This window comes from Misgurnus anguillicaudatus, chromosome 12, assembly GCF_027580225.2.
Source record: "Misgurnus anguillicaudatus chromosome 12, ASM2758022v2, whole genome shotgun sequence".
In the NCBI taxonomy this organism is placed as follows: domain Eukaryota; kingdom Metazoa; phylum Chordata; class Actinopteri; order Cypriniformes; family Cobitidae; genus Misgurnus; species Misgurnus anguillicaudatus.
The window spans coordinates 27,459,623-27,487,579 of NC_073348.2; the positions used below are offsets into that span (position 1 = coordinate 27,459,623).

The 27,957-nt window shown below is 37.0% G+C and overlaps 1 protein-coding gene across 8 annotated transcripts; it reads right to left on the minus strand.

Moving 5' to 3' along the window:
- Positions 1-785: 785 nt before the first annotated feature.
- On the minus strand, positions 786-21,497 carry arfip2b (ADP-ribosylation factor interacting protein 2b). Of its 8 annotated transcripts, XM_055208471.2 has the most exons (11): positions 21,244-21,497; positions 16,475-16,585; positions 13,537-13,593; positions 11,646-11,754; positions 9,691-9,753; positions 8,766-8,886; positions 8,471-8,567; positions 8,121-8,342; positions 7,064-7,221; positions 6,572-6,746; positions 786-3,218 (listed from the first exon to the last, which is right to left on the minus strand). In XM_055208471.2, the coding sequence occupies exons 2-11, from the start codon at positions 16,571-16,573 to the stop codon at positions 3,063-3,065; spliced, it is 1,257 nt and encodes a 418-aa protein (XP_055064446.2). In that variant the 5' UTR covers positions 16,574-16,585; positions 21,244-21,497; the 3' UTR covers positions 786-3,062. The 8 variants fall into 8 exon arrangements, with proteins under 8 accessions (XP_055064446.2, XP_055064439.2, XP_055064440.2 ...); XM_055208464.2 differs by lacking the exon at positions 8,766-8,886 and having other exon boundaries at positions 8,471-8,586; positions 21,244-21,492; XM_055208465.2 differs by lacking the exon at positions 8,766-8,886 and having other exon boundaries at positions 8,471-8,586; positions 13,561-13,593; positions 21,244-21,489.
- Positions 21,498-27,957: the final 6,460 nt, after the last annotated feature.

Genomic DNA, 27,957 nt, shown 5'->3' on the forward strand with positions numbered 1-27,957 from the left:
CTCTCTAAAAAAAACATCTCTCTCTCTCTCTCTCTGCAACGTAAAGAACTATTTACAGAATTATATTTTTATTGTTTTTTAAATTATTTTTTAACATACCCCCCCCTCTCTGCAACCTAAAGAACAATTTACAGAATTATTGTTTTTTAAATTATTTTTAACATATCTCTCTCTTTCTCTCTCTCTCTCTGCAACGGAAAGAACATTTTACATAATTTCATTTTTTATTGTTTTTTTTTTACATTTTTAACCTTTCTCTCTCTCTCTCTCTCTCTCTCTCTCTCTCTCTGCAACGTAAAGAACATTTTACATAATTTCATTTTTTTTTTCGTGAAAACTGTAGGTTTATATTGTTGTTTTACAAGGAAGCAACATTGTGTATGCTTGCAAAAAATTTTATAATGCGTCTCCAGGGCCTTATTCAACTCCAGGGTATAATTTCAATATACAAAAATATAACAACAGATTTGTCTTTTGATTCCTGTTAAAAATTCCTGTTGACATTTCATTGAAGCCATTTGGCTGCATAGTAAATTATTAAGGTTTACATCTACGCAAACAGGTTCTGTTTAAATAGCTCAAATTTTAATAGTGAATGAGTTTTGCTAAACTTAACCAATTATCAGCTAATCATTTTTTTACTAAGATTTAGAGGTTTGAGGATAAGTGTAGTACACTCTGCCTGACTTCGAAGTTCCTGTATTAAATGTGTATATGAAAAATGTTGTTACCGTCACAGTAAAAAAATAGTCATGAACATCAACTAATAGAATCACACAAAGACATTTTTCGTTTGCAAACATTTCAGATTTTATCATGTGGGTTCTTGTATTTCACTTAACTCCAGGAAATTCGGTTAAAGTGAGGAATAAAGGCTAACATCATGGGGGTCCAGTTTCAAAATCTGTCTTATATCTTTACATATGTACAGTCATCATACACTACAATACTACAGAGCAGCCTAAAATATTGATTGTACATAAATATGGTAATATTTATAACCCTTTGATTCTGCAATGTTCTAAAACTAGACCTACGGAGTAATCACCAAACACTTTTGTTAACAATAATAAATCAAATAAAAGTAACATTCTCCAAAAATAAAACAACCCAGACACATTTGTTTGATTTAGAAAAAGAAAGGGGAAATTACTATGTTCATGGCTGAGGAGCATTTCAAATCCTATTGCTTTGGAAGAAACATCCATCACTTTATAAAAAGGATCAGTGTCTGGTGTTCGTTTCTGCTGTCTGACACAAGAGTCTGTAAGTTCAAACTAAATACTTGGTATAAAAAATGTCTGACAAAGGGAAGTCCCATAATTTCATTTAGTCCCTCTTCTGAAGTAAGCAACTGGTCCTTGAGGAAGAAAGAGTGAAGGCAAAGATAAAAAGGCTTTCGCAAACATGCTAGTATACATGTACTAATCAGTAGGTGACTAAAATAAAATGGTTATTTTAAGCATACGCAAACATTTACAAAATAATTTAACCATTATTTTCATGGACTACTACTCAAGTTGTATTTTACTGAAGCTGAAGCATTGAGAAGAATTAAATCCCAATGCATGGAAAACAGGCAAACACGAAAATACACTTCCTAGATACATCTTCGGTATTGCTTCATCTCAAGTTTAAAAATATTTAGTGCAATGTTCAACAGTCCTGAACATTATTTATCATCATAAGTTACTTTGACATTTATCGATCCATGCAGTCACTGTAACATTTCAAACTCATTTTAAGTATTAATATCCATTTTTGGTGAGAATTATGCAGTTAGATCTTAGTTAGTCTTGTTTATGTCAATTCAATTACAAATATATTCGATTATTAACAAATACAACTTAAAACTATGATATATTTAAATAATTACATCAAAATTCCTTTGATTTTGTACTAACTTTTTGAGACAGTTTCTAGTTATGATGCTTGACAACAATTCATTAGTAACACAGAAAGAGGAAAAATGCTACAGTGACATGCACTTACAGGTGCGTAAAGCTTTGATTGGGTGGGAAATAGTCAATTTCTTTTTAAACAAAAACAGAAAGATGCATACAGTATGTGTGGTTTTAGTATGAATGAAAATGGAGGAAAAGGAGAGCACCCCCAATGCTTTTCGGAAATAACCTCTAGTGCACATTTTGGTAAATAAAGAGGCAGATAATGTTGGGCCTGTGTTAAACAAAACCAAAATTAAAATAGAAAGTATACATAAACTTGCATTAGTGCATAACACAGAAAATAATCAGCAAATATTCATTTAAATAAAACAAAAATGTACTCTTCTCATTTAGAGAAAACAAGCACTGTCTGAAATTCCTTTACCAGAGATTTTTAGCTTTATCTCTTGAAAATGTGAAAGGCTTTGTAAAAACAAGCAAAAAAACAATAATAAATGCATCCGTGTTTGGTACATTCATCAATTCATTCTAATGCATTTTAATGAATTAATCTCATGGTAAAAATAAAAAGTTAGTGTTATTTTAAGATCTTCAATGTAATATTTTCAAGCATTTGGATCAGTTTAACTACTTTGTTAGCTCGGTAAACGTACAAGGACACAATACCAATGTCACGAGCTCCATGATAAGAGTGCTCTGCATTTTCTGCACTTGTATCATCTACAAGACCAAATCTACAATACAAAAAACAATGAAGTAAAATAAAATGCTTCCCACAGTTAATGTGAGAACACAGGGAATGTGGACAGTGTGCATGACTGAGAATAGTCTGGAAAAAATACAGCCGTTCTTGTATGACAATCCAAAGGTTTGTTTCAGTCAATTTAATGATGTTTATAGGGATGAAACTGATAAATTATTAACCATTTGATTGGAGCTTCAGGACCAGTTACACTAGGGACTATGCAGACACTTGAGAACAGTTTATAGCAGTAATAGGAGGACATGTAAAATCAAAAATAAGTGTGGGTTAGAAAGCTAAAGAAAGTTAGTGAGTAAGAGGCTGTAGCCTCAGACCGCTGGTCTCTCGCCGTCCTACTGTGTCACACTGTGGCTAAAGACATATAACGGGAAAGCTGGGCAAACTGGTCACTTTCACTGTTCTTCCAGCCAGGAGGGCTTGTCGGCCCCTGGTGGTTTGAGTTTAATGTTGAACTGCTTGAGGGTCTGTTCCAGCTGCTGCTGGTTTCCAGCAAAATAGGCAGAGATGGCATTATGGAACAGAAGAAGCTGTTTGTGCATCACTTTGACCTGTAAGAGAGATAGACAAACACACACACACTGTCAGCTCTGAGATAACACTGTAAAGGCATACTTTAAAGACAAAAATGTAAACATTATTAGCATTCCCTATAACGTGCAAAATGCTCGTTTTTCATAAATATGATATTTAAAAAAGGATACACTAATATATATATTTTAGAAATGCACCGATATATCGGTCAATAATCGGTATCGGATGATAAAATGAATTTTTGTTTAAAACCAGCCAATAGTTTTGCCAGATATACCCTGTCAATCAAAAAAAGAACAGGAAAATGTAATGAATTTGAGCTCTGTGTATTGAAAATGTAAATAAACGTCACTAGTTTAATGTTCAATATTATTGGTCATTATATTAATGAATAACGTTCAGAAAATGTACTGTATGTTCCAGGTTATAAGTCGCACAGCCGCCAGAGTCTGCTCTATGCTACTCCTGTATTTATATAATTCAATGGATTCAGTGATGTGGAATGACTTCAGGAGCTTGTTGAACTTGATTTGGCTTGTCATGTTAATTTAGCCTATTTAGCCTCCCAGGTATGTTCTGTATGCTATTGTGTTAGCTGAATAAATGGTAATGTTACGTTAACATGCACGGACACCTATTCAGTCTGCTGTTCTGCGTGTCATTGTTTAGTTGAATAACTCGCCTTTACAGATTAAATGTCTGTTCTTGGGCTTGGATTTTGTGAAATCATTTTCTAAATAAATAAATGCAACATATAGTCCAGTGTGACTTAACCCGAAAGTATACTAGGGACGTCCGTGTATGCGCGCCGTCTGCATGACGTCATTTTCGTCATCAGGGGGTCCGCGGTTGTCCGCGTCCAGGGGCGCCGTAAAGGGGGGAAAAGTTAGGACGATTCTAAGGGCCCATGAACTTTTGAGGGCCCCAGCCAAGGACTGTGCCGCAAACGCAACCCCCTTAAGCTGAGCCCTCTTGGCTCCGCCCCCGTCTTTACTCTGCGTGTTAGCACGGTCTCACAGTGCGCGTGAACTTCACAAGAGAGCAAGGTGTGTGTATTTACTGCTATTTGCTATTATATCTGCATATGTGCACTTCCTTACTATAAATGCAGTTTACACAATGTGACGCTGGAGCAATACAATGCATTTTTGTTTCCACTGTAAAGTCTTCGCTCTGTTCACCTCAGTTTAAAAAAACACAAGGTGATTTACCTTCCCTGTTTTACGTTATGATTCTAACGCGAAGTCAGCCCTTATAAGCTGTTTTAATTAACGTAGCCCGTATAAGCTAATTAACATAAACTAGAAATGCGATCGGTTACACACACCAATGTTTTGCAACGCAATATGCCAAAGAAGTATTTTTATGCAGTCGTGAATCGAGTTGATTGTGATAAAACTGAAATGCAACTAAGGCTAAACTAGTCCAGTTATGTATAAAGCTTCTAACCTTGCAACAGGTTTAAGAAATCAATGGAAATCTATGTTGTAATCTGCTATAGTTGTCATTCATTTCATTTTAGAGTCCCGTTGATTAAAAAACAGTCTGAAGAATCATTTAATAACAGTATAGCTGTTTTCTCAAGTTCACAGTTTCAATGATCTGTCGTTATTTTTGCTTTACTGAAGCTGCTGGTGTGTGTAACTTGTTCTTTACCTTATAAATAATGCTAATAATTATAATACAGGCTTTGGTCAAGCATTGTTGATCCAGTCTTATTTGAGGCATAAGGTATAGAAAAGATGCATTGTTGTTGTTCGCCATTTTTAAATGTTACAATGTTGTGTGTGTAACAGCTCAAGTATGTCACTGAGACTGCATGTGAAAATCAGACTAAAGCCTCAAATCTTATTGTGAAATAAAAAGCATCACAGTTTAATTTCAAGCATTAATTTCACTATGATGTCAATCGCTGACATGACATTACTCAGTCAATATTAAAGATATCAAGTTTATACTTTCACAAAATGTTCTTTACATTATGTAGGATGAGTTTATGTGGAAAACAGTAAATCACAAATAAATACTTCAGCTGGGTTTTCACAGGCATGTTCACATTTATCTTTAATCTTTAAGAACGTTGCATTTTCTCTGAATATTCGATTAATGTACTGTATTTTTCAATTAAATTTACATTGGACAATAAATTATCTTAGCTGCAGACATTGTAGGTGTCTATAAATACTGATAATTGTGGTCATAACAATAGCAAAATAAATAGTTCTGTATTATTAAATTACAGACAAAGATTTTGAATAGCTACAGTAGGTTGGATTGTATGTTTGGTGCAAAATGGGTATGGTGAGGGCCTGACCCCCTATTCTTTCATAGGGCCCAAAATTGCTAGCGGCGCCCCTGTCCGCGTCCGCTTGCAGCCCAAAATTTGAGACCGCGCGGACAGTGCGCGTACAACAGCGCATGCGCGTGAAAATATTTTGACACAGGACACTCCACTACAAACAATTATACAAAGGAAATAGACAGCATTTGCACACACACAATTGTTTTTCTTCTTAAATTTTTACTTCTTCCAAGAACAGAAAGCTGTGGAGCATTTTTGTTACCATAATGTTTGATTCCTGTTCTTTGTTGTCTTGTTGTTTGTTCTAAACTGTGTTTGCAATGGTGGATCGGCTACTTTTCTTCACCTATCCTAATGTTTTTATGTACTGTAAATGTCGCCAAATCAGTGCTACCCTGATGGCCTGTTAGAGTAATAATTTGAGTAAGAAATCATTTGTAGTGTCAAACGTGGCCATCTGCGTTTAGCCGTGGGGAGTATACTTGGAAAGCTGCGCGGTCGCGAGCGTGCGCGAGCCAGACGCAGAAAAAAGGAATACCCCAGCCTTTATATAGATATATATATATGTTTTTTTACTGATGCGACTTATACTCCGGAGCGACTTGTAGTCTGGAAAATACGGTAATCTTCAGAATTTAGTTAATGCAAGTTAATATAACCACCATACTATCAGTATCGGCTGATATCAGCATGAATAATATGTTATTGGTGAATTTCTTTTTATATATTGGTGCATCTCTAATATTTTGCAGCCATAACATTGTATGCAAACATTTCAATATTCGACTATATAACAGCATAGTTACAATTGTGTGTACATTAGCAATTATTCCTTTAAGAACTGCATATACTGTAAATAATATACTACACATGCATTGCATGGTTGTCAATCATGTCTTTTGAAAGATGTGAATGCACATTCATACTGTTTTCCTGGTTTGTGGCTACTTATAATTGTATTTTAATATTTTAACACAGTTGGGATCTGTTTTATGTATTTTATACAAACTCTTATGAACAAAATCAATTAAGTGTTTTCTTAAAGAGGAAATGATAAGGGTTGACCACCTTATTTTCATCCAGGAACTTGATCTTGATTGTGACATCACTCCGGAGACGTTCATATTTGTCCTTGTGGATCTGATACTGCTGCTGAGCAGCTTCGATACGAGCTATGGTAACAGCATCCCGTGGGCCCAAGTTAAGCTCCTCTAGATCTGCCCTGTATGCATCAAACTCCAGCCTACAGGACATTACACAAAACATTCACATTTTTTAATGAATTATCCACTGCATTTATAAAATATATACATATATGTGAACAAATTAGATCAATGCTGCTTGCAGCTTTAATTATTATAGTTATTTTGATTACACTTGACACACATTAAGCTAGCATTAAATCTTTGGGGACCAAGTTAATTGGATAACAGTTAAGAGGGAAAACCTTTTTAGAATCTACAGCACTGTGGTGATAAATACATATCTTTTTTTAGTACCAGGAACAGTTCATTCAATACCAACTTGTCAGGGATATTTGAAACAAATGAAGTAAATTACCTGGCATTCTCATACAACTTGATGGTCATTAGTGTGTCTTCCATTGTCTTGTTTACCAGTGTGTTAATGCTGGACACAAAGAAGTTGATGGCGCCCAGTAGTGTCTCTCCATTCTTGCACAACAGCTTCTGTGTTTCTGCATTGTAGCCAAACTCATCCTATTTGTAAACACTAAAATAAATTTCTGTTGTACACCATAGCAATTACAGTAATAAATTGTTTAAGTTGTCTTCTAACAAGATAATTAAATGTGTGTCTTCTTAAAGGCGGGGTGCATGATCTCTGAAAGCCAATGTTGACATTTGATATAATCACCTAAACAAACACGCCCCTAACCCAAAAGAATCTGGACCTTCTTTTGATAGACCCGCCCCACACATACGCAACTCAGGCAACGATGTCGTTTAGTAGACACGCCACTTACTGCTGATGGGCTAGTCAGCGCGACTCCCCGACTGTTTTTCAAAAATCATGCACCCCGCCTTTAACACAAAAATATATAACAATGAATTAGAGACGCACCGATATAACATTTTTTTTACCGATACCAATTATTCAAACTGATACCGATAGTTTTGTGGTTATATTAAGTTGGATTAACTAAATTCTGAAGATTCAATTTTCTGACCATTAACATTGAACATTAAACTAGTGATGTTTCTTTACCTTTTCTATACACAAAGCTCAAATGTATTGCATTCTTCAGTGCTCTTTCGATTGACAGGATATATCGGCCATGACTATCAGCTGTTTTTAAACCAATAGCGCAAAAATTTGCCTTTATCTACAAATGCCGATTTATTGGTGCATCTCTAACTTGTTTAAGACAATCTGTCTAGCAAAGAAATATACCCGACTAGACTTGTCTATAAATAGCAATGCAAAAGTTGAAAACAGATGTAACATTTTACTATTTCATATTACAATATATAGCAACATTGACTTGGCCTGAATTATAAACTTTAGCAACAGCCTAAAATAGGTTTACAGCCTCCCTTAACTTTGCATAGCAGTCAAAGCCAATGTGGTACATCTTAGGATGGCCACAGCATCTCACCCGAAGTTCTGGAGACTTCTGACTGAGGTCTGCAAAAGTGTCACCGAGGGCGTGCTGCGTCTGCACCATGCTGTAAAAGTGGTTGGTTAGGTCTCGCGCTAAACGTAGCACATTCTCGTACTTTCGTTTGGTTTCCCGCAAAACCTCAATCTGAGCCTCCAGCTCCAGATCTACCGTACGCGAGCCGCGGCCAAACCTCTCAGAGATCATCTGTTTGGTGCACTAAGAGAGAAAACAACATACAAATTGGTTTTAGAAAATTGGTGCCGATATCTAATTAGAAAAGATTAAAGAGGTGAGCTGAAATGTGCATGCTAAATTGTTAGTACAGATTCAGTTAGCTGACAAACCTTGTAAGTGTTCAGGCCCCACTTCTTTACAATGTCAAACTTCTCCACAGCAACTCCTCTCGTGGCCTCATCTGCTGTGATGGATGAACTGCTATTGGTAAGGTGCATGTTGGAACCTGGTTTACAGAAAATGCTTACAGTAAGTCACAGTAATAATAAACATTTCATACGCACATCCTCTACAAGTACTTTCAAAATGTTGCGGCCATCATTGCATTAAAAAGACTGAAAGATGTGCGAAAAGGGAGATGAAATTGAATAAGTGACTAGGGGAATGTGTTGCCAAAGAGCACATTAATGAAGGGATCTTCCAGCACTCTTTGGGATACCTGGGATGTCTTCTGATTGGCTGGCTATTCGGCAGGCTGCAGTCTGGCTTGGGGCAATGCTAACATCCCTGGACTTCATTCGCAGGTCTGGAGGCGGTCAGGCCCAGGGATAATAAGGGATGTACAGGGTACATGTAGGGTAATAGGAAATGGGGAGGTTGGGGTGATATTTTTAGGAGGGAATGTGTTGTATCACATGAAAATGTAGTGTGCATTGAATAACGTTGGTGTATGTGTGTTAATGCAAGTATGGGGAGGAGTCAAGGGAGAAGAACAGGGAAAAAGGGAGGGTGAGAGAGAAAATGTGATAATGTAGTGAGATGAAATGAAAACAGGAAACACGTAATGGATATTTTGTTAAATCTGCTGCCACATGACAAATAGAAGACAACTAACATTTCAATTAACAGCATACTGTTATTTTAAACTCCAATGTGTCTGATGCTCTATTTTTGCAACAAAAATAACAACTTTGAGTACCACACAGCACTGATCTAAAATGAATTTTTTCTTGATCTAATCTTTGTCTAAACATGTTTACAGTCAGTCATTCTGTAGCAGATTCTTCTAAACATTTCCCGAACAACCAGATTAAAGCCACAATAAAGTGTCAGATTGATTTCCCAAACCAAAAGACAAAAACTTCCTAAATAGAGACAAAGTTCCCACTAGCAAACCTGGAAAAGAGAAGAGAATGTGATAAAATCCAGCCTGTTCCAATCTGGAAAGAGAGAAAATTAACATGAGGAAAAAAAGAAATGGAGAGGTGATTAGGTTTGTTCCTGTAAAACAGCATCCCAACCCTGGAAAGAAAGAAATAATTTAAGGCACCACGGGAAAGTGGAGAAAGAGAACGAAGAGAAATGGGGTGAGAACGGACGGATAAACGACCTTGTCCTTCGTTTGGAATGCGTCTGTTGCCCACAAAGTTTGTGTTAAGACGGATGGCAGGGCCTGAGAAAGGGTAAAGAGACAGAAAGCCCTGAATGAATCAGCCACCAGTCGGAGAAAAGAATTTACATTAACACTTAAACTAAGACCCATGAAGACCAAGACATTAGAATCAGATCTATAACATATCCTATTCGGTTAAAAGGAACACTTTTTATAGAAAATATACTCATTTTCCAGCTCCCTTATGCAGGGTTTACACCAAACGCGTTTTGGGCGTCAAAATCGCGTCTACCGCGCCTAGTTTGCCGCTTGAACACTTTGAATGCATTCGCGCGTGTTGAGCGAAGTAGACGCGCGGAAAAAGCAAGCATTTGACGCGCGTCCGAGGCAAAATCCGCTTCTTGTGGGAGGGGCAACTGCTGTGCGAGTGTCTGTTTGCAAGATGACTGATGTTGATTGTGCATTTATCAAGAGAGTTACCAGTTTGTATTGGGTAACCTTACTATAGGGGGAAAATAAACGGCGCGGGTCGATAAACGGCGCGGGTCGATAAACGTCACGTGACTCAAAAGTGAAGTGTGTATTACAATTAACCAGGTTGCCCAAAGTCCTTACTGACACTCTTCCAAGCGAGGTCCTTTTTATTCCTGTCTCCTAATAGAAATAACAGCTTGTGTCATATAGCTCCGAGTGACTGCTTGAGTGAGTGACTCCGGGCGGGGCTGCCACCACAGCAGCAGGCAGGCTCCTGATTGGTTAACGCGGCGCGAAATTCCGCCAAAGTTCAAATTTTTCAACTCGGGCGTCAGCCGCAAATTCGCGTGAAACGCAAAATGCACAATAGCACCATTCGCGCGTACCGCGCACAACGCTCAATTCGCGCGAGCTTCACGCACGAATGAGGCGGAAACGCGTCTTCCGCTCGGCGCCGAACGCCTCTTCCGCGCCGCGGGACCTCCTGACGCGCGTCAATGCGTCTGCACATTGACTTAACATTGAAATCACTCGCGCTTCACGCCTCTACCGCGGTTGGTGTAAACGCACCATTAGAGTTAAAAATTTGATTCTTACTGTTTTGAAATCCATTTTCGGGTCTGGCGCTACCACTTTTAGCATAGCTTAGCACAATCCATTGAATCTGATTAGACCATTAACATCTCGCCTAAAAAAATAACCAAAGAGTTTCGATATTTTTCCTATTTAAAACTTGACTCTTCTGTAGTTACATTGTGTACTAAGACGTGCGGGAAATTAAAAGTTGCGATTTTCTAGGCAGATATGGCTAGGAACTATTAGCGCAATGCTAATGGTCTAATCAGATTCAATGGACTATGCCAAGCCACGCCAAAAGCGGCACCACCAGACCCGGAGATTAGCTGAATGAATTCCAAAACGGCAAGAATCAAATGCCCAACTCTAGGGGAACTGGAAAATGAAAAAAGTGGAGTGTCCCTTTAAACATTAATGAGTATTTGATTACAAAAGATGTTTATAATAGGTTATGCTCACTGGCTTCTTTAATTTCTCCCAACTCTGGTTAATATCAAACTTTTATAGTTAAGCATGATTCACACAATACTTATTTATAGTGCAGAACGGCTGATGCTTCCAGAATCCTTTGAATTGCACCACAGGAATAAAAGGAGCATAAATTATACAAATCTTCAAGGACAGTTCCATCCACATCTCCACAAAAACAGGTAAGTGCTCTTATTGTATTTTCTTAACCAATTTATTACACCCAACACAATCTGTTGTAATGCAAATGATGCAAATAAAAAGTGCAAGAAAAAATCTTATAAATTATTCCATCATGGCGAAGTATGTTGGCAAAAAAGGGGTAAAGGATAAAACCCTGATCTAAAAGATGGACAGAATGACAGTTTATTTTAACAATGAGGCAGTAGAAGATGCAAAGTAACAGAAAGGAACTCAATTAAACGGAGTTTTACCTTTGATGGAGCTGGTTGGAATGATGCCCTCTGTTGTGCCTCCATAACCACCTGATACAATGCTGGTCTCATTAAGGTTGGGCCCAGACACCATGACCTGCTGTAAATCCTACAGAGACAGATAAAGATGATTAAAAAAAGTTTTTAGACCACATTAAAACCTAAATCTTTTAGTACACACAGGGGCAGTTTCCCAGATAGGGTTTAGATTAATCCAGGCCTAGGCCTTAGTTATTTTAGGACATTTAAGTAGTTTTTACAAAAAACAATACTGGTGTACATATTGTGTTATATATTGTGTGCATATTTCTTATACATGTTAAGATATCAATGCAAGTTGTTTTTAAATTAAGGCAGCCTAAACATGCATTTTAATCTGGGACTAGGATAAACCCTGTCCAGGAAATCACCCCATAAAGAATTAATTCTACACAGTCTGGTTTGTCCTATACACACGCTTGTAAAAGTTGTAAATTGTTAGAGAAAAGTAAGTGATAGTGATTAGAACAGTGTTATAAGAACAAGAATAACGTGTTTGTGATTTTACACAATAACAAAAACCAACGATTTTGTTATTATATATAATAACAAGAATAACGTGTTTGTTATTATATTTAACAACTGTGAAAATTCTTGAAAACTTCAGGTCTTTTGTTTCCATGATGGTTTAAAAGAATTTGACACCAAAGCATACCAGGTTTTTTTGTGAAAGAAAACAATTATCTGTTATGTAAAACAAAGTCACATATATATAAAAAAGCAAAACACTGCCAATAAACATTACTGGCTGAACAAATAAAAACAAATGTACATATTCACTGCTGTTATTTTGGATATATAACAGGATATCTTGGACATGGATTAGCTTAAGACAGGCCTAGTCCTTAGTTTAATTAGAAAATATAACTAGTTTTAACAAACATGCCTTACTAAAAACATTACTTGTGTGCATTTTTAGGCAAAACAAAGGGCACTGATGTATTTTAAGATAATGTCTGTGTAAGTTGTTTTCAGTTTGGACAGCTCTTATATTTATTTTAGTCTAGGACTAGTCTAACCCCTGTCCGGGAAAAGCCCGGAGTATAGTCTGTTTTTTTAACATGTATATGCATGGCCGAACGCACAGCCTTGCAAAGTAGTTTATTTGACTCGTACGTGTACACAGACGTTCGAAGCATGTGCACTGCGACAAACCATAATGCATCTTCTGGGCTAAATACTACCTTGTCCAGTAGGAGCATTCCCGACCCACGCGTCCAATGAACGCAGGGTTTCAAAAATACCGCTGTGTATACAATAGGTGCGCAGTCTTCTGATGACGAACGTTTGCTCACACACACTGTACGCGGAGTCACGGACCCTTGCGTATACGTAAAAAAGGAAACAAACTTCATCCTCATATGTATGAGGAGTTTAGATGCAAAATCCTCTAAGTGCGTCTGACATGTTTTTTTTTTGTTAATTAGCATTTTTTTCAAACTGTTAATACTTATTTAAGTTTCTAGTTACTGGTTAATACTATACACCAGTGGTTCAAGATGGTGCCCGGGGGCAATATGTTGAACAATTGAATATGTTTTGTTACATTCACAGAGCGATGCACCACACACAAAGGGGGCTGCATGCCGAAAAAGTTTGAGAACCACTGCTTTAGACAGTGACATTAAAAACAGGATGTTTTTTTTTTAAATAATAATTTGGATTTCAGACCTCAATCATTGATTAAAATTAGAATGCATGACGTTTGGCAAACATCCTGTTTGTTGTGACAAGGTTATGGGAAGAAGTAAATCCAGGAAGACAAAAAACAAGTATAAGTGTACAAACACACACACACACACTCTTGGATAGCCCCAGAGGCTCCGCCCCCTTTCCCAGTGTTATTTCTCACCCTGTGGCCTAGGGGACTCCCTACCTTCTCTTTTAAGCTCCAATGAATCTTTGTAGCCTGCACAGACATCAAGGAAGAATGAAGAACATGACGACAAAAAGAAGATAACAAAAAATGTAAACAATGTAAAACAGAAACTGGAGTGAAAACAAATGATGGGATAGTCTAAATTTTACTTTGGCACCAATACAAATTACAATAACGTGATATGCTGACACACAGACACACTTTTTTAAGAATTGTAATGGTGCTTAAAAAAAACACAAATAAACACAAGCTTTGTACAAAAAAAAAGATATGTAACAAATACTTCAAGGTTCCTTTGTTGAAATGCAAGCGACACTATTCTTTCTCATTTCAAACCTCATTAAGCAACGAATAAGCACTCTGCATGAAGCCTGAGTTATATCAGCTCCTCTATCGCTCTTAAGAATGAACAGAGAGATAAGAAAAAAAGCATATGTCTCTCCCGCTTTCCAAATAAAGAAATACAAGAACACCTACAAAGTGCATTACAAGTCTATTCTCACTTTCTGGCTCAATGCTCCTGATCTATTTAAAGACACAAAGCAATGCCAAAGTGCCATCTGCCTTCAGCCGAGCCTGAGACATTACTGTATCCATTGCAGATCTTTTAGGAAGAGCTTTTTAAATGGACACACAATGGGAATGTTTCAACAAATAATAGTTTAAACATAGATGGCCATTGTGTTGGCCTGTTTTCCAGTCTAATGTTTAAGACCACTTGTTATTTTTAACTGAGCTTGATGATTGAATTTAAATGACAATGGGAGCTTTAGAGCTGGTAAATCTATACGTTTTTAAAAAATAACATTAAGTTCCTTGTAGGAATGACGCCAGTTCCTCTGGTTAGCAAACATCTAACTGATAAATATCACTTGTGTTTGCCCAACATTATTTATCCAGGATCCAGTGTTATAGCTCAGTTGTCTTAGAAAGGTGTGGCTTGTGACAACATATAAAGTGTATTTACAAACTGGAGAGATTTAAACTTTTTTTTAAGAAATGACAAAGTATGGGGAGCCAATTCTGCCATGTTCATAAATAAATAAATACATAAATAAATATACAAGGAAATGTAAAAAAACAAAAATACAGAAATAAATAAAGAAATATATATACATGGAAATGTAAAAAAACAAAAATAAATGAGTATTTATACCTGTATTTCTTTATTTATGTATAATTGTATTTTTTCACACTATTATTTATTTATTTATTCATTTATTTATACATTTATTTATTTTTACTTTTGTTTATTTTCGCATTTATTTATGTATGGATGTGTTTATGTCTGCACGTATTTGTTTATGCATTTGTGTGTTTCTATATATATTTATTTCCACATTTATTTGTTTGTACATTTGTTTGTTTCTTCTTTTCTTCGTCTGTATGCTAATGAGGGGGGCGTGTTTTACCTCAGACTTAGCAATCGATCTCTGAGTGCCAGTGCTGAAGCTTTGAGGCCACAGTGACACCTGGTGGTGTGAAAAGCGAACAAAGTTGCACATGGAGTGAATGACTTGGAGATGTGCAATATCCAAAACCTTATTTCAAGTTTAAAATCATTTTGTGTCACCATAACTGTGTATATATAGGGTCACTATACATAGCATATGTACTGTACTCAGGACATGGACGTAAATCGCCATCCGGTCATGATTTCTAAAATGTCTTGGCACACATAAATATCAAAATGCACGTTTTCAACAGATCTGATGACAGACCCTTGTAAGTGGACACTTTAATATGGAAACGCGTGAAATTATGCACTATTAATAACATTTAATGTAAATGCCCTGGAGCATACTGTCCACTTACAAGGGTCTGTCATCGGATGTGTTGATGGCGTGCATTTTGGTATTTGTGTGTGCCGGGACATTTTGGAGGTCGCGGCCGGATGGCGATTTGCGGCCGTGTACTGAGTACAGTATGTATGCTATGTATAGTGACCCTATATACACAGTTATGGTGACACAAAATGATTTTAAACTTGAAATAAGGTTTTGGATATTACACATCTCCAAGTCATTCACTCCATGTGCAACTTTGTTCGCTTTTCACACCACCAGGTGTCACTGTGGCCTCAAAGCTTCAGCACTGGCACTCAGAGATCGATTGCTAAGTCTGAGGTAAAACACGCCCCCCTCATTAGCATACAGACGAAGAAAAGAAGAAATAAATAAATGTATAAATAAATAAATGTGGAAATAAATATATATAGAAATATATAAATGTATAAATAAATACGTGTAGACATAAATACATTTATACATAAATAAATGTTAAAATAAATAAAAGTAAAAATAAATAAATGTATAAATAAATGAATAAATAAATAAATAATAGTGTGAAAAAATACAATTATACATAAATAAAGAAATACAGGTATAAATACTCATTTATTTTTGTTTTTTTACATTTCCATGTATATATATTTCTTTATTTATTTCTGTATTTTTGTTTTTTTACATTTCCTTGTATATTTATTTATGTATTTATTTATTTATGAATATGGCAGAATTGGCTCCCCATACAAAGACCTCACAATTAGGACACATGCAATATTTTACTTACAATATTTTAGGTCACAAGCCATACCTATTGAAATAACAAATATTACTTTTTAACTTGCTCGGTAACATTATCTTCTAAAGGATTGTGTAAATTCAAAGAACAAACATCCGCAACATCTGCAACCCTGAGTGTTTTCTCATGAGTCAAATTGTGAAACTGTTTAGGACACGGCACTTAAACTCAATAGTTTCTGGGCTTTCATCTTCAGAGTAACTTGGTGGACTGGCCACACTACAACTTTCAAGCAAAACCAAAACCATTTGTAAACACAACCATTTAATACACTGACTCAACCAGTCCTTGTATAGTACCTCAACAAGTACATCCACGTATCGCTCACCTGCTCCAGACTGTCATCTTCTGCCATGGTCCTAGAGTCCCCATTACTGTTAATGGGAATCTCCATTGTGGCTGCTTTGCTCATCATACTGTCCGCCATACTGGAGCGTCACTGAAAGAGAGAGTGACATTGAAAATAATAAAGATAAAAAAACAGACTTAAGAGTACTGGCAGATATGTAACATTATCACTAAAAAGCATTGTGGTCAGGGCTCAAACATCCATTCAATGATATAACTTCTACACTGGACAAACCTAACAGTTGTGCTAATTTCAACCCAAATCCTTGGTTGTTTCAACCAACAGTTGGGTCAAATATGGGAAACTCAAATGTTGGGTTATAAATAACCCTATTTTAGGTTGTTGTTAACCAACTATAGGTTGAAACAACCCAACATTTGGGTTGAAATTAGTGTTTGTCCATATCTGACCCACCCAACTATGAAAACAACCCAACATTTCTTAAAGTGTACATTTGATACCAAATAAAAAGTCTACTTTTATCTCTATATTGGTTTACTAGAAACTGTAGATGGAAGACTTCTTTTAGGAATGTTCTGCTTAAAAGTGCTTGCTTATCAGATCTGAGGAGGCCCAACCCTGTCATTACCATTAAATGAACAGCCAGTGAGTTCAAGGAGCACATCTTTCAGTCTAAACTAATTAGAAACCCCTCCTAACCCCTTTGAATATCAAGATATTTTCATTGATATTTTTAACAGAAGCCAACAGAGAACCAGGTGTCTTTGGTTGCCCTACAGACCCGAATTCTTTGGCACATGCTGGCGGGCGTCTCATAAATGACTGAGCAACTTGAAGTGAAGTGGGCTTTCTTTGTTAGATCTCATAAAGCTCATTGGCTCAGCCTCCTTAATGGACAGAAGAAAATACAGGAATGCAGAGAACCAAGTTTTCAATCATGTGACTCATGCAAGTGGGTATAAGCTTCAGCTAGACATTCAGGGATGAAAGCGTATTGCTCAGAAGACTGATCCGAGTGGAGGCATCATTGCCGGCATTCACATAAGAGCCATTTAATTCTTCTGAGTGCCAGAGCATGAAATTTAAAAGGATGAAAGCTAATGGTTCAGGTTTTATCTATGCACCACAGAAACAGCAAACCGACATTAATAAATTTGCACTTGGAGAGCAGTTGTGATTGTGGTGACCAAGTGGCGTTGCTTGAAATGAAGATCGATGGTATGTGGGATGTTGTTACCTCATTGAAGGGATTAGGATTAAATGAGCACTATTTACTTAGCTTAACTACACTGTGGCAGAGTTCTAGTGGCCAACAAATTATAAGGGAATTCACAATGGAGGGAGTTGGCTTGCCAAATCACCTTTGATTTATTTGACATCTGTTGATATAAACATGCTGAATTGCTTTCTTTGTGAAAATACAATAAAAGGCTTAATATCATCACCCATGATAAAGATGCAAACACGGATTGGTTGTGATAAAGCAAAATAATGGAAGCTCTTGACCAAGCACAAAAATAGCATTGTCGGAATTACAGTGCAGCATCATAGCTTTGATTTCCAGGGAATACTGATACAATCTATACCTCAGATGCACTGTAAGGCAAGGCTGGATGAAAGCGTCTGTCAAATGCATAAATGTAATTGATCAGAATGACAGGATTTAGATCAACTTTATTGATCTCTGAACAACTGCTGTCATATACCCCATTCTTACAGCACTTTGGTCCCAGAAAATTTCTATAAAATTGTGAACACAAACACGTCCCATAAATGTTCTGGGATCGCTCCGTAAAGTAACATTGCTCTAACATTTACAGAACACATCCTGTGTAAACAAGAAACAGAAAGGATGCCATAAGGGGTGTGCCGTAGTGAAGACGCACGTGTAATTGCAACAAGAAGTTATAGTTCAGCTCTTTGAAACAGGAATTTAAACGCAGATCAACATTCACAACGAGAAATGTCGGCAAACTGGACTGAAGCAGAGATCAAAGAGCTTGCCACTATCCACGCTGAAGCTGAGATCTTTATGACAGAATAGTGCATCACGTGCTTCTTATGATCTTTTCATAAACTAAATGCACGTGTGTGGTTTCTAGACAGAGAAATTAGGGATAATTAGCAAACTTCAGACGCATGTGCGCTGACGCGATACACGTCTGGATCCGACCTTTACTTCAGGTTTCGTTTTTTTTAATGGTCTGACTTAGTGTTGTGCGATATGCCTTATTTTCAGATCGTCCTATCGTCAGCCTGTGAGATCGGCGATACACGATATTATCGGGGGGCGGGGCAGTAGTTTACTCATTTTTTTATTTGTTAATTTTTTACTCATTATAACAAGTCACTTGATGGGTGGACAAAAAACCAAGAGCAACACCGTCATGACCGCAACCTTCTTAAACCTGATGCCATGCGAGCGCGTCATTAAAACCCTATCATGATTACTTAATAACTGTAAAAACATGCATCTGCGCACGCACACACACGTGCGCGCACATACAAACAATTCAATGCATTGGTTTAGTGCTGTTGCAGAAGACTACACGTGTCAAGCAGTGGTGCTCTCATGAGGTGCCTTTTTAAACACATCAGTCCAGCGGAACGCGATCATATTTTAAACACAATCATATATTAAACACGAGGGACGTGTTGCTACAACTCCTTGAAATGCATATCATAAACAGTATTAATACCTAGTGATCTGACTTCGGACAGAGCGCAGCTCTCTGCACGTACGCGAGAGTGAGGTGCTAATATGCAGCGGGTCATATTTTAAACAAAAAGTAAAGTTTGCCTTAGCTCGCATGAAACGCATTTAACTGAACAAATACATAAGGATTACTACTTTAGTTTATGTTTAGACTTCGGACAGACGCGAGAGCGCGTCCACGTGAGACAGAGAGAAGTGCAGCTGCTCAAGACGCGGCGCGCTGGATTTAGTGGTAGAAGGAGACCAAGACGCGCGCATTAAGTGCAGGTACGTGCAAGAAGGAATTCTCTCTTTACAAGCTCTCCGCGTAAAGTGAAGCCCACAAACCCTCATGTGAGCAAAAGCATGCATTGTGGGTGTTAATATAAAATTGTGATGATAAAAATAATAATAATAATAACCATTCGCCAACTATCGTCATGACTATCGCCATGAAAGCCTGCCATTGGCGATATGTCTGAAGATCGTCGATACACGATACTATCGTCTATCGGCACAACCCTAGTCTGACTAGTTGCTAAACTGATCTCTTGAACAAATGCCTTGTGGAAAAAACAATTGTTTTGGTTTCCTAGGTAATCTTTGGGTTGTTTTTTTGCTTGTTACATAAATAAACTACCTTTAAAAGACTTGTTATTTATTCTTAGCGGAGTTTACCGGAAGTTACGTGCAGACCACGGCAGCCACTTGTATATGTTGTTATTGCGGAAACCATCTATATCTAGGAGGATAATTCTGGGTAAACTGCATCTCAACCTTTTGACTTCAAGGCCCCTCCATGGTCAATCCACGACAATTTTGGAAAGGTTCCTATAGACGGTTTCAGCAGTAACAACATAAACAAGCGGCTGTCGCGGTCCGCAGTAACTTCCGGTAAACTCCGCTAATAATTAATAACAACAAAGTACTTTAAACGTAGTTTATTTATATAACAAGCAAAACAACAACACATAGATTACATAGGAAACCAAAACATTTGTTATTTTTGACGAGGCATTTGTTCAAGAGATCAGTTTAGCAACTACTTAGACCATTAAAAAAACGAAACCGGAAGTAAGGTTCGGATCCAGACGTGTATCACGTGCGTCCGATGAAACCGTCTATACACAATTTATAATTTTCTAAATTTTGGAATAATTAGAAATATGTATGTTATTAAATTAATCAGAAACTACAAAATATCGTAATAATTTTAAAGCTTGTTTTGTCTTATTTAAAATACTTAATAATAATCTTAAGAGCCTCGTTGAGATACATCGGTTTAACTGAGCACATATGTGAAATTGTTTCTTGCTACATTTACATGTGAACACATGGCACTTTGAGGGGATTATGTAAACATTGCAAAAGAGTCATTGGTAATAAAAACAGACAGATATTGTGTAACATCATTCTACAATGGCATAAATGACCTTGGCATTTTCATTCTGATTTTCAACAGATTGCAGAGGCAGCGTGCACTGCAACCCAGCTGCATCTATGACAACCACGACAGTCAAATATACACGTCACGAGCTAAAGTGTCCTCATTAAACACCTGATAGAGAACCCACATGAAGCCAAGAAGCCCATTACAACAAAATATCCATATTAACACACACTTACATTTGAAAATAAACACACATATAAAATGTTCTGTAACTCTATGAGTTTTTTCGCGACCTTACTGAGGAACTACGTGTACCTGACTGAACAGGTGTGACAGGTGACAGTCCTTCACCAACATTTACCTCAGTGTAGCGATTTTTGAATAAAAAAACACAAAACATCTACTTTTATCTCATTATCGGCCCCATGCATTATTTAACGGTGAAAACTAGATATTTTATGTCTTATAAATACTGTCGTAACGTACAGTCGTGTGTCCTAAGCAGCCAAGATCCTTGTCGCCCAAGGGCCTTTCATTAATAAACATATAAGCTTAGCATTTGTTCGGCAGCCTTGCCATCTAAAGACGACCATTAATTTTTACTCTTTTATAACATACCTTGCTAAAATTTCCACGTATGTTTAGTGCGAAATGTACTGCATAAAAATTAAAATGAAGAAATTAAACAAATGTTTATCTTACCTGCGCGTTTCCTATCTAGGATGAGCGTTTGACAAGCGTGCTGTCTGTTTTATTCCCGTGCATGCGCAGTCAAACACTGACACTTGGATAGGAACGGGGGAAAATAATAAAAGAATGCATTCATGGAGATGAATGGATGTTAATTCATAACCGGGCGGCTTTTCGCATGCTCAGCCGATTTCACTGTATCCGGCGGCTTGTTTGTATTATCGGGCGAATCAGCCTCCGGTAGCCCGAAATGCATTGCGGATCTGACGACAGGCGGCCAGCGTGGAATGCGCAGATAGCGCGGAGGAGAAGCCATGATGAGAAGGGAAAACTGGGACAACCACCTTGAACAAAATACAAGTGTAAATTTTATAAAATCAAGCATACTTGAAAGTGTAGTAAATTGTAGTATACTGAGTATTCTTAGATTCAGCTATGCGTGAAATGCGAATTTAAAAGAAAAACAATGAATACAATACCTGAATACCATACATATATAATTCTAATCGGGATAAATAAAAAAATGTTTCGCATTTCTAAACACTGACTTGGCAGTAGTCTATGGGCTATGGTAAGCGTTAAACAAATTAACTAAATACCAAATATTGATTTAACTAATTCTGATCCTGTGGATCTATGTTAAAATATTAATGATTTATGCAATAACATGCTATAATTTTTACATTTATTGTTTTTATATTCTTTGTGTAATTACAATCAGCTAAATCTGTATAACGAAGTGACTATTCCTCCTGTTCACCAGAAGGTGGCACTATCAGGTCAGAAATTAAAGGCAAAATGAATGCGCATACCTGTAAAAATACAGCTGTGTTTTTGAGACAGTCATCATCATATATGGATTTTTAGTTATTGTGTTATTTAAATGTGCACTGGCTGTATAATAAAGCAGTAAAGTGCCAATATACGGTACTACTGAGATAAATAAAAGCCAGCTAAGGGATAGTGAAATCTTACTAAGTTCACCTTTAAATGCAGAACTGGGTCATGATAGTAATAAATGTTAGAAAAACTGTCAGTGGTACCCGACTCATCTCCTGACGGAATGATTTAAGGACTAAGAATGAAGAAAAACACCCAGTCAGTGCAATTTTTGCAGTAGTAGACAAAAACAATCCTGATACTGTTGGTAATTGTATTACTCACTGATCACTGAACAGTGTGTTGCCCAAACGCAATATTGCTCAATTTGTTATTATGTCAATCATTTGAGCTCTCACTGATACGTTCAGAACGACTGTGTGTTTGTGTAAAGTAGCTAGTACATTATTATGCAAACAATGTTCGATGCAGGTATTTTAAGATTTGTTATCTCAGTGCTATTTTCAATATTTCAACATATATTTTTAAAAGTTATTTTTTCTCAGTCAAACCAGCATAAACTGTAGTCTCCAGGGGAAGTACTGTAATGTAAAACCATAATGCATCAACAAAAAGAAACATTCCTAATATCATAGATGTGTAGATAAAAGGACTTTGGGTTAATGAAGCACAGCGAGTGTTTTTCTTTTAACATTAAGCAATGATACATAATATTATTCACAAAATTATTTTCTTTAGTGAGCTATTACAGGACTTTTATTTTGTTTTGTGGGTCAGTCGTCAGCACCCATAGATGACAGGCCATAGATCTGCTTGCTTTGGTTCATTCATAATTACCCCGGCGCAAGGTGCCAGGGTCTGTTATTTTAACCAGCTTTCCGGAAAAATGTTGAACTGTGGACTGTTTTCTCTGGCTTGATCGCGCCTAACATCCTCTTCGGTGAGCCTCCCTTTCTCTAGCCATGCCTGACTCCTATCTTCTCCCTTTCTGACCTCTGATCCCATTTTACTCTGACTGCTACAGGACTTGATGTAGGATTAAGTTGCAGTAACGTAATCCAATGAGGAAAACGAGAGTTCATCTACTACCATGACTAGAACTGGAACTAAACAGTAAAAATTATCTTCTGTAAAAACCCCCAAAAAATAAATGTGATTCCTCAGCTCAGTCATTGTTTACTGTTTCAGCTCACATATCTTAAAACTATGAGACTGTGAAAAAAGCACACCCTGCTTTTTCGATTTGGCAAGCTTAAATCTGATTGGCTGATTTACTCAGTTTTGGATGATCACGCAGGGTGTCTGCCTGGACACAGGGAAGTTCCTTATGGTTTTCAGGATGAAATAATCACTGGATTTGCTAGTATTTGCCAGGTTAACTCTTTTTAATACATTCTGAGTTAATAAAAAGAGGCACTTAATAAAAAAGTAACGGAAACTAGATATCTACTGGCACAACTATATAGGACATTTCTGGTCTGTGAAATAGTCTGTACTGTACTTATTACTTCAAACACATAAATTCTGATCCCAGTAAGTGTCCACATTTTCCTTGGTTTTTCTGGTGTTTTTTCTACTAACTGAATAAATCACATATTTTCATGTGTATATTTTTTTTGTATAATCTCTTTTACAAAAAAGGGCATAAAATCTGTTTATCACAAATAAATGTCAAGGTTTTCCAATTTTTATATGTTCTATGAATGCTGGGTTGTTTAAAGTCTGTGTAGAGTCATTTCTAAACACATTATAAATGTTAGAAGTGTATTGCTGAAACATATTACAAAGACTGTAAACTGTGTAGCACTGAATTGTGGAGTTGGGTTCTTGAACAGTTTATTTCGGCGGGACATCGATCATGGTCCAGCCCCTAACACAATTTGAAAGTTTACCGAGACTTGGCTGCGTCCGAAATTGCATACTGTGACAGTAGGTACTGAAATGGACAAAAACAGTAGGTACTATATAGTATAAATATGGATAGTATTAAAGAAATGTATCGAATGAACCCTTCAGGTTCTTGTCCGAAGTAGAAGGTCATAGAGGTACTTTTCAGCTGTTTTGGAAGACTATGAATTCTTCAGACATAACACTCACTTTGCCTACTGCTTTTCGCCTTCTATTTAGTATTAAAGTAGACGGTTTCGGACAATAGACTGTAAAAAATATGGACGTGGTATCCGTGATGTCACTCATAGGTGTGCAAAGAGCTTTTTTGAAGCCTTAAGTAGGCAGTGCCTGCCGCCGCCATCTTGGCTGCGCGTCACCGTGCATCACTCGCGGATAACCGAAAATGGGTAAAGAGGCGGGACATGGGTGAAGCTGAGGTGGCTGGTTGCTGAAACCATGCCCGCCTAGCTCAATTCTAATGACAGCAGTGGCAGTTCACCCGTCACTCAAGTGGCCACGGCCTTAATTATGCAGAACTTTAAGGCTTAATATAATTTAAACGGATGAGTTACAAAAAATTCACCCCCTTATAGTTGACATTAAGGCCAAAATTAGCTTTATAGACCAAAATCACTTTTTGTACCAGGCTGTAAACATATTATTTTCTATATAGCAGTCTGTCAAAGAATTGCAGTTTAAAGGGAACATATCATGAAAATCAGAATTTTTCCATGTTTAAGTGCTATGATTGGGTCCCCAGTGCTTTCATCAACCTAGAAAATGTGAATAAGATCAACTCAGTAACTTAGTTTTGGTAAACCATTCTCTGCAAGCATGTGAAAAAATAGGTCATTGAAATTTGGCTCCCCTTGTGATGTCAGAAGGGGATAATACCGCCCCTTAATCTGCACTATTCAACCATGACACTTCCATTTAGTGCAGAGATCAGCTCATTTGCATTTAAAAGGACACACCCACAGCTCATGTTTGCTCACACCTTCAAAGTGGCAATTTTAACATGTTATAATAAATTATCTATATAGTATTTTAGGCTAAAACTTCACATACATATTCTGAAGACACCAAAGATTTATTTTACATCTTTAAAAAGTCTTGTGAAATGTCCTCTTTAAGTCACTTCCATATTGGCTTCATCAGAGAGATCGGAAGGTTGCCCCTCGCAGCGAACACATCCCCAGCGTTTAAGAGCAAAGAATCAAGACAATTTTTCCAAGATTTTGAAAACTTATTTTATTTACTTGTCGGTTTATTTCACCATTCAGAGTTAGCTGGGTGGTTAACACATTTTTCTGTAGTGAGACAGACTGAGAACACATGTAATATCAGATGTTACATGGACTTTAAGCATGGTTGGGTCAAATATGGACATATTTTACCCAACCATGAGCTGGAAAAATATACAATAAATAAGCATGTTTAAATCGTTCTAATCTTGAACATTTCTTTCACTCCCTTCATTTGACACTTACTACATTTACTGTACATGTTCTCACAAACACTTTCTCACAGCTTCTCACGTAAAGTGCTGTGAGAACGCCTTTTAAAACTGTCCTGAGAAAAAATTTCAAACTTTAAATAAGTGGCAACATGGTGGGCTCAGTATCTACAGTAAGTACCTCAGTAGGAGAGCTCTCCATTTAACATCTGATTGAATCAAAGGAACAGCCATCCAAAACATATTTGTTGTTATTAATGCAATGTGGGCTTGTTGGCCTTAACAATCTTGTATAAAAGCATGTCCTAATTTAGTTTTTGAAAACAGCTATTTTACATTGACAGGTGAAAATTGTTAACAGGACAATCGGACTAGTCTGCCAAGTTTTATTCTTTTACTGTAATTTTTTGTCGGTTTATGTAAAGGGGAAAAACTGTCATGTAATGTGGAGTTTGCACGTATTACTTTTTGCCTAACAAGCGATACGCACGTACAGTGATGTTGTAAACCTTCATTAAACACAAACCTTCATTAAACACTGACTTGCCTGCACTCATTATACACATAAAACACGTTCCATTGGAGGTTTCATAAAAGCCACAAGTAAAGTATTTTTCAAACCACAATTTAGTTTAAACTATACAAAATCCTGACCAATCTCAAAGTTATTCATTCTAATTGCAACCCTCAGACCCATAAAATAGTTTTTGTTAAATCATTAAGGAATAACTATGAACATTTCCAGGTCAAAAATATGATAAGTATTCTGCAATGACCTTTAAATTTATTCATAAACACATTGAAATTCAAACACACAGTAGTTGTAATTTCCATCTTTTATAAAAGGTTACACTTGATGTGTTTTAAACTACAGTAGGCTTCATTTTCAGACAACCATATTTGTCTTGATAGACATCGTTTACTCTTACATGACCGACTTGCATGAACTGCAACCTACATACATGGATCTCACTTAAATGAAAATATATGTTTTGAAAATTAAAAGGATACTCCAGCCAAATATCTAAATTACCACAATATTTTCTCACCCTAAAGCAATCCGAGATACATTTGTCTATCATCTTTCAGACGAGCACATTTTGAGTTATTTTCCAAGCTTTACAATCCTAGAAAACAGGGATCAGGGAACAACCCCTGACCCTAAACACCAAAAAAGTGCATTCATCGTTCACAGAGGTAATCTGCACGGTCTCAATATGTTAATAAAAATCTTCTGTGGGCAATAGATGCGATTTTGTAAGATTTTAAATATTAACTAATAACTAGCTTCCGGTAACAATGCCATAGTGGACTCAAGAGAGAGTTTTACTGTAGTAAGCTTTGGTTGCCATGGGTACGTTGTGCAGTGACTCTCGTGAATCTCTCGTGAATAGTCCAAGATGGCGTTGTGACCAGAAGCTAGTTATTATAGTTTGTAAAGTTTAAAATATGGATATTTTTCTTACAATATTGCATCGATTACCTGCAAAAGACCTTTATTAACCCACTGGAGCCATGTGGATTACCTTTGTTAAGGATGGATGCACTTTATTAGACTTCAAAGTCAAAAGTTGTTCCCTGATCCCTGTTTGCTCCCAAGCTTGGAAAAGCAAGGACATTTACTGAAAATAACTCCAAATGTGTTCATCTGAAAGATGATGGACATACAGTATGTATCTCGGGTTGCTTAAGGGGGAATACATTATAGGGTAATATTTTGATATATGGCTAAAGTATCTATTTAAAGGGGACATATCATGAAAATCAAACTTTTTCCATGTTTAAAGGTAGGGTATACATTTTGAAAAATGCTAACAGTAGCCGCCTAGCAATGAAATCCCGATCCCACCCTCACGTCAAACCGCCATCCAAAGTCACGCCTCTTCCAAAACACATGAATACGCACAGCTCAGACGGTCACATCTCATGTCTCATTCAGCAGTGAGACAACTTTGCAGTACAAAGTCGAATAACACTGCCAAAATAACCAAACAACTGGTTTACATCAGAATTAGTTTAAGCACACGTTCGGTTGTGTAGACGTAGTAACTATATCGTTACGCTAATCCGTAAACGAACACAAATTTCATAAGCAACACAATGTTTCATCAAAGTAGAATATCTGAATCCATCTCAATACAAACATATCGCGTACCTACCTTACCAAAATAAACAGTGCAACGACCCTTTCAGACCATTTGCCTCCTGCAGCTGTTTCATCTCGTGGTAAAGCAGTAAAGTTACAGATGTTCATTTGGGTTTTTGCTCTTGCTGATCCAGGCAGTTTTTGCTGTTGTTGTTATAAAAGATGCCTTTAGTTTTGTGCCTCCTGTGTAGGTTGTCAATTTAGCAAAAAAGTTTGCTGTTCTCACTGTTTACAGGCAGTAGGTGAGCGCACGTGAACGCGCCGATGACGTATGGTGTCTGCGTGGACTCGCTGCGCGGTGGGCATTCAAATTATGCTTACGTATGAGGGACAAAAATGGAAACGTCCGTTCGGACCGAAATCTATGATTTGTTGAACATTTTTTGGTCCTACG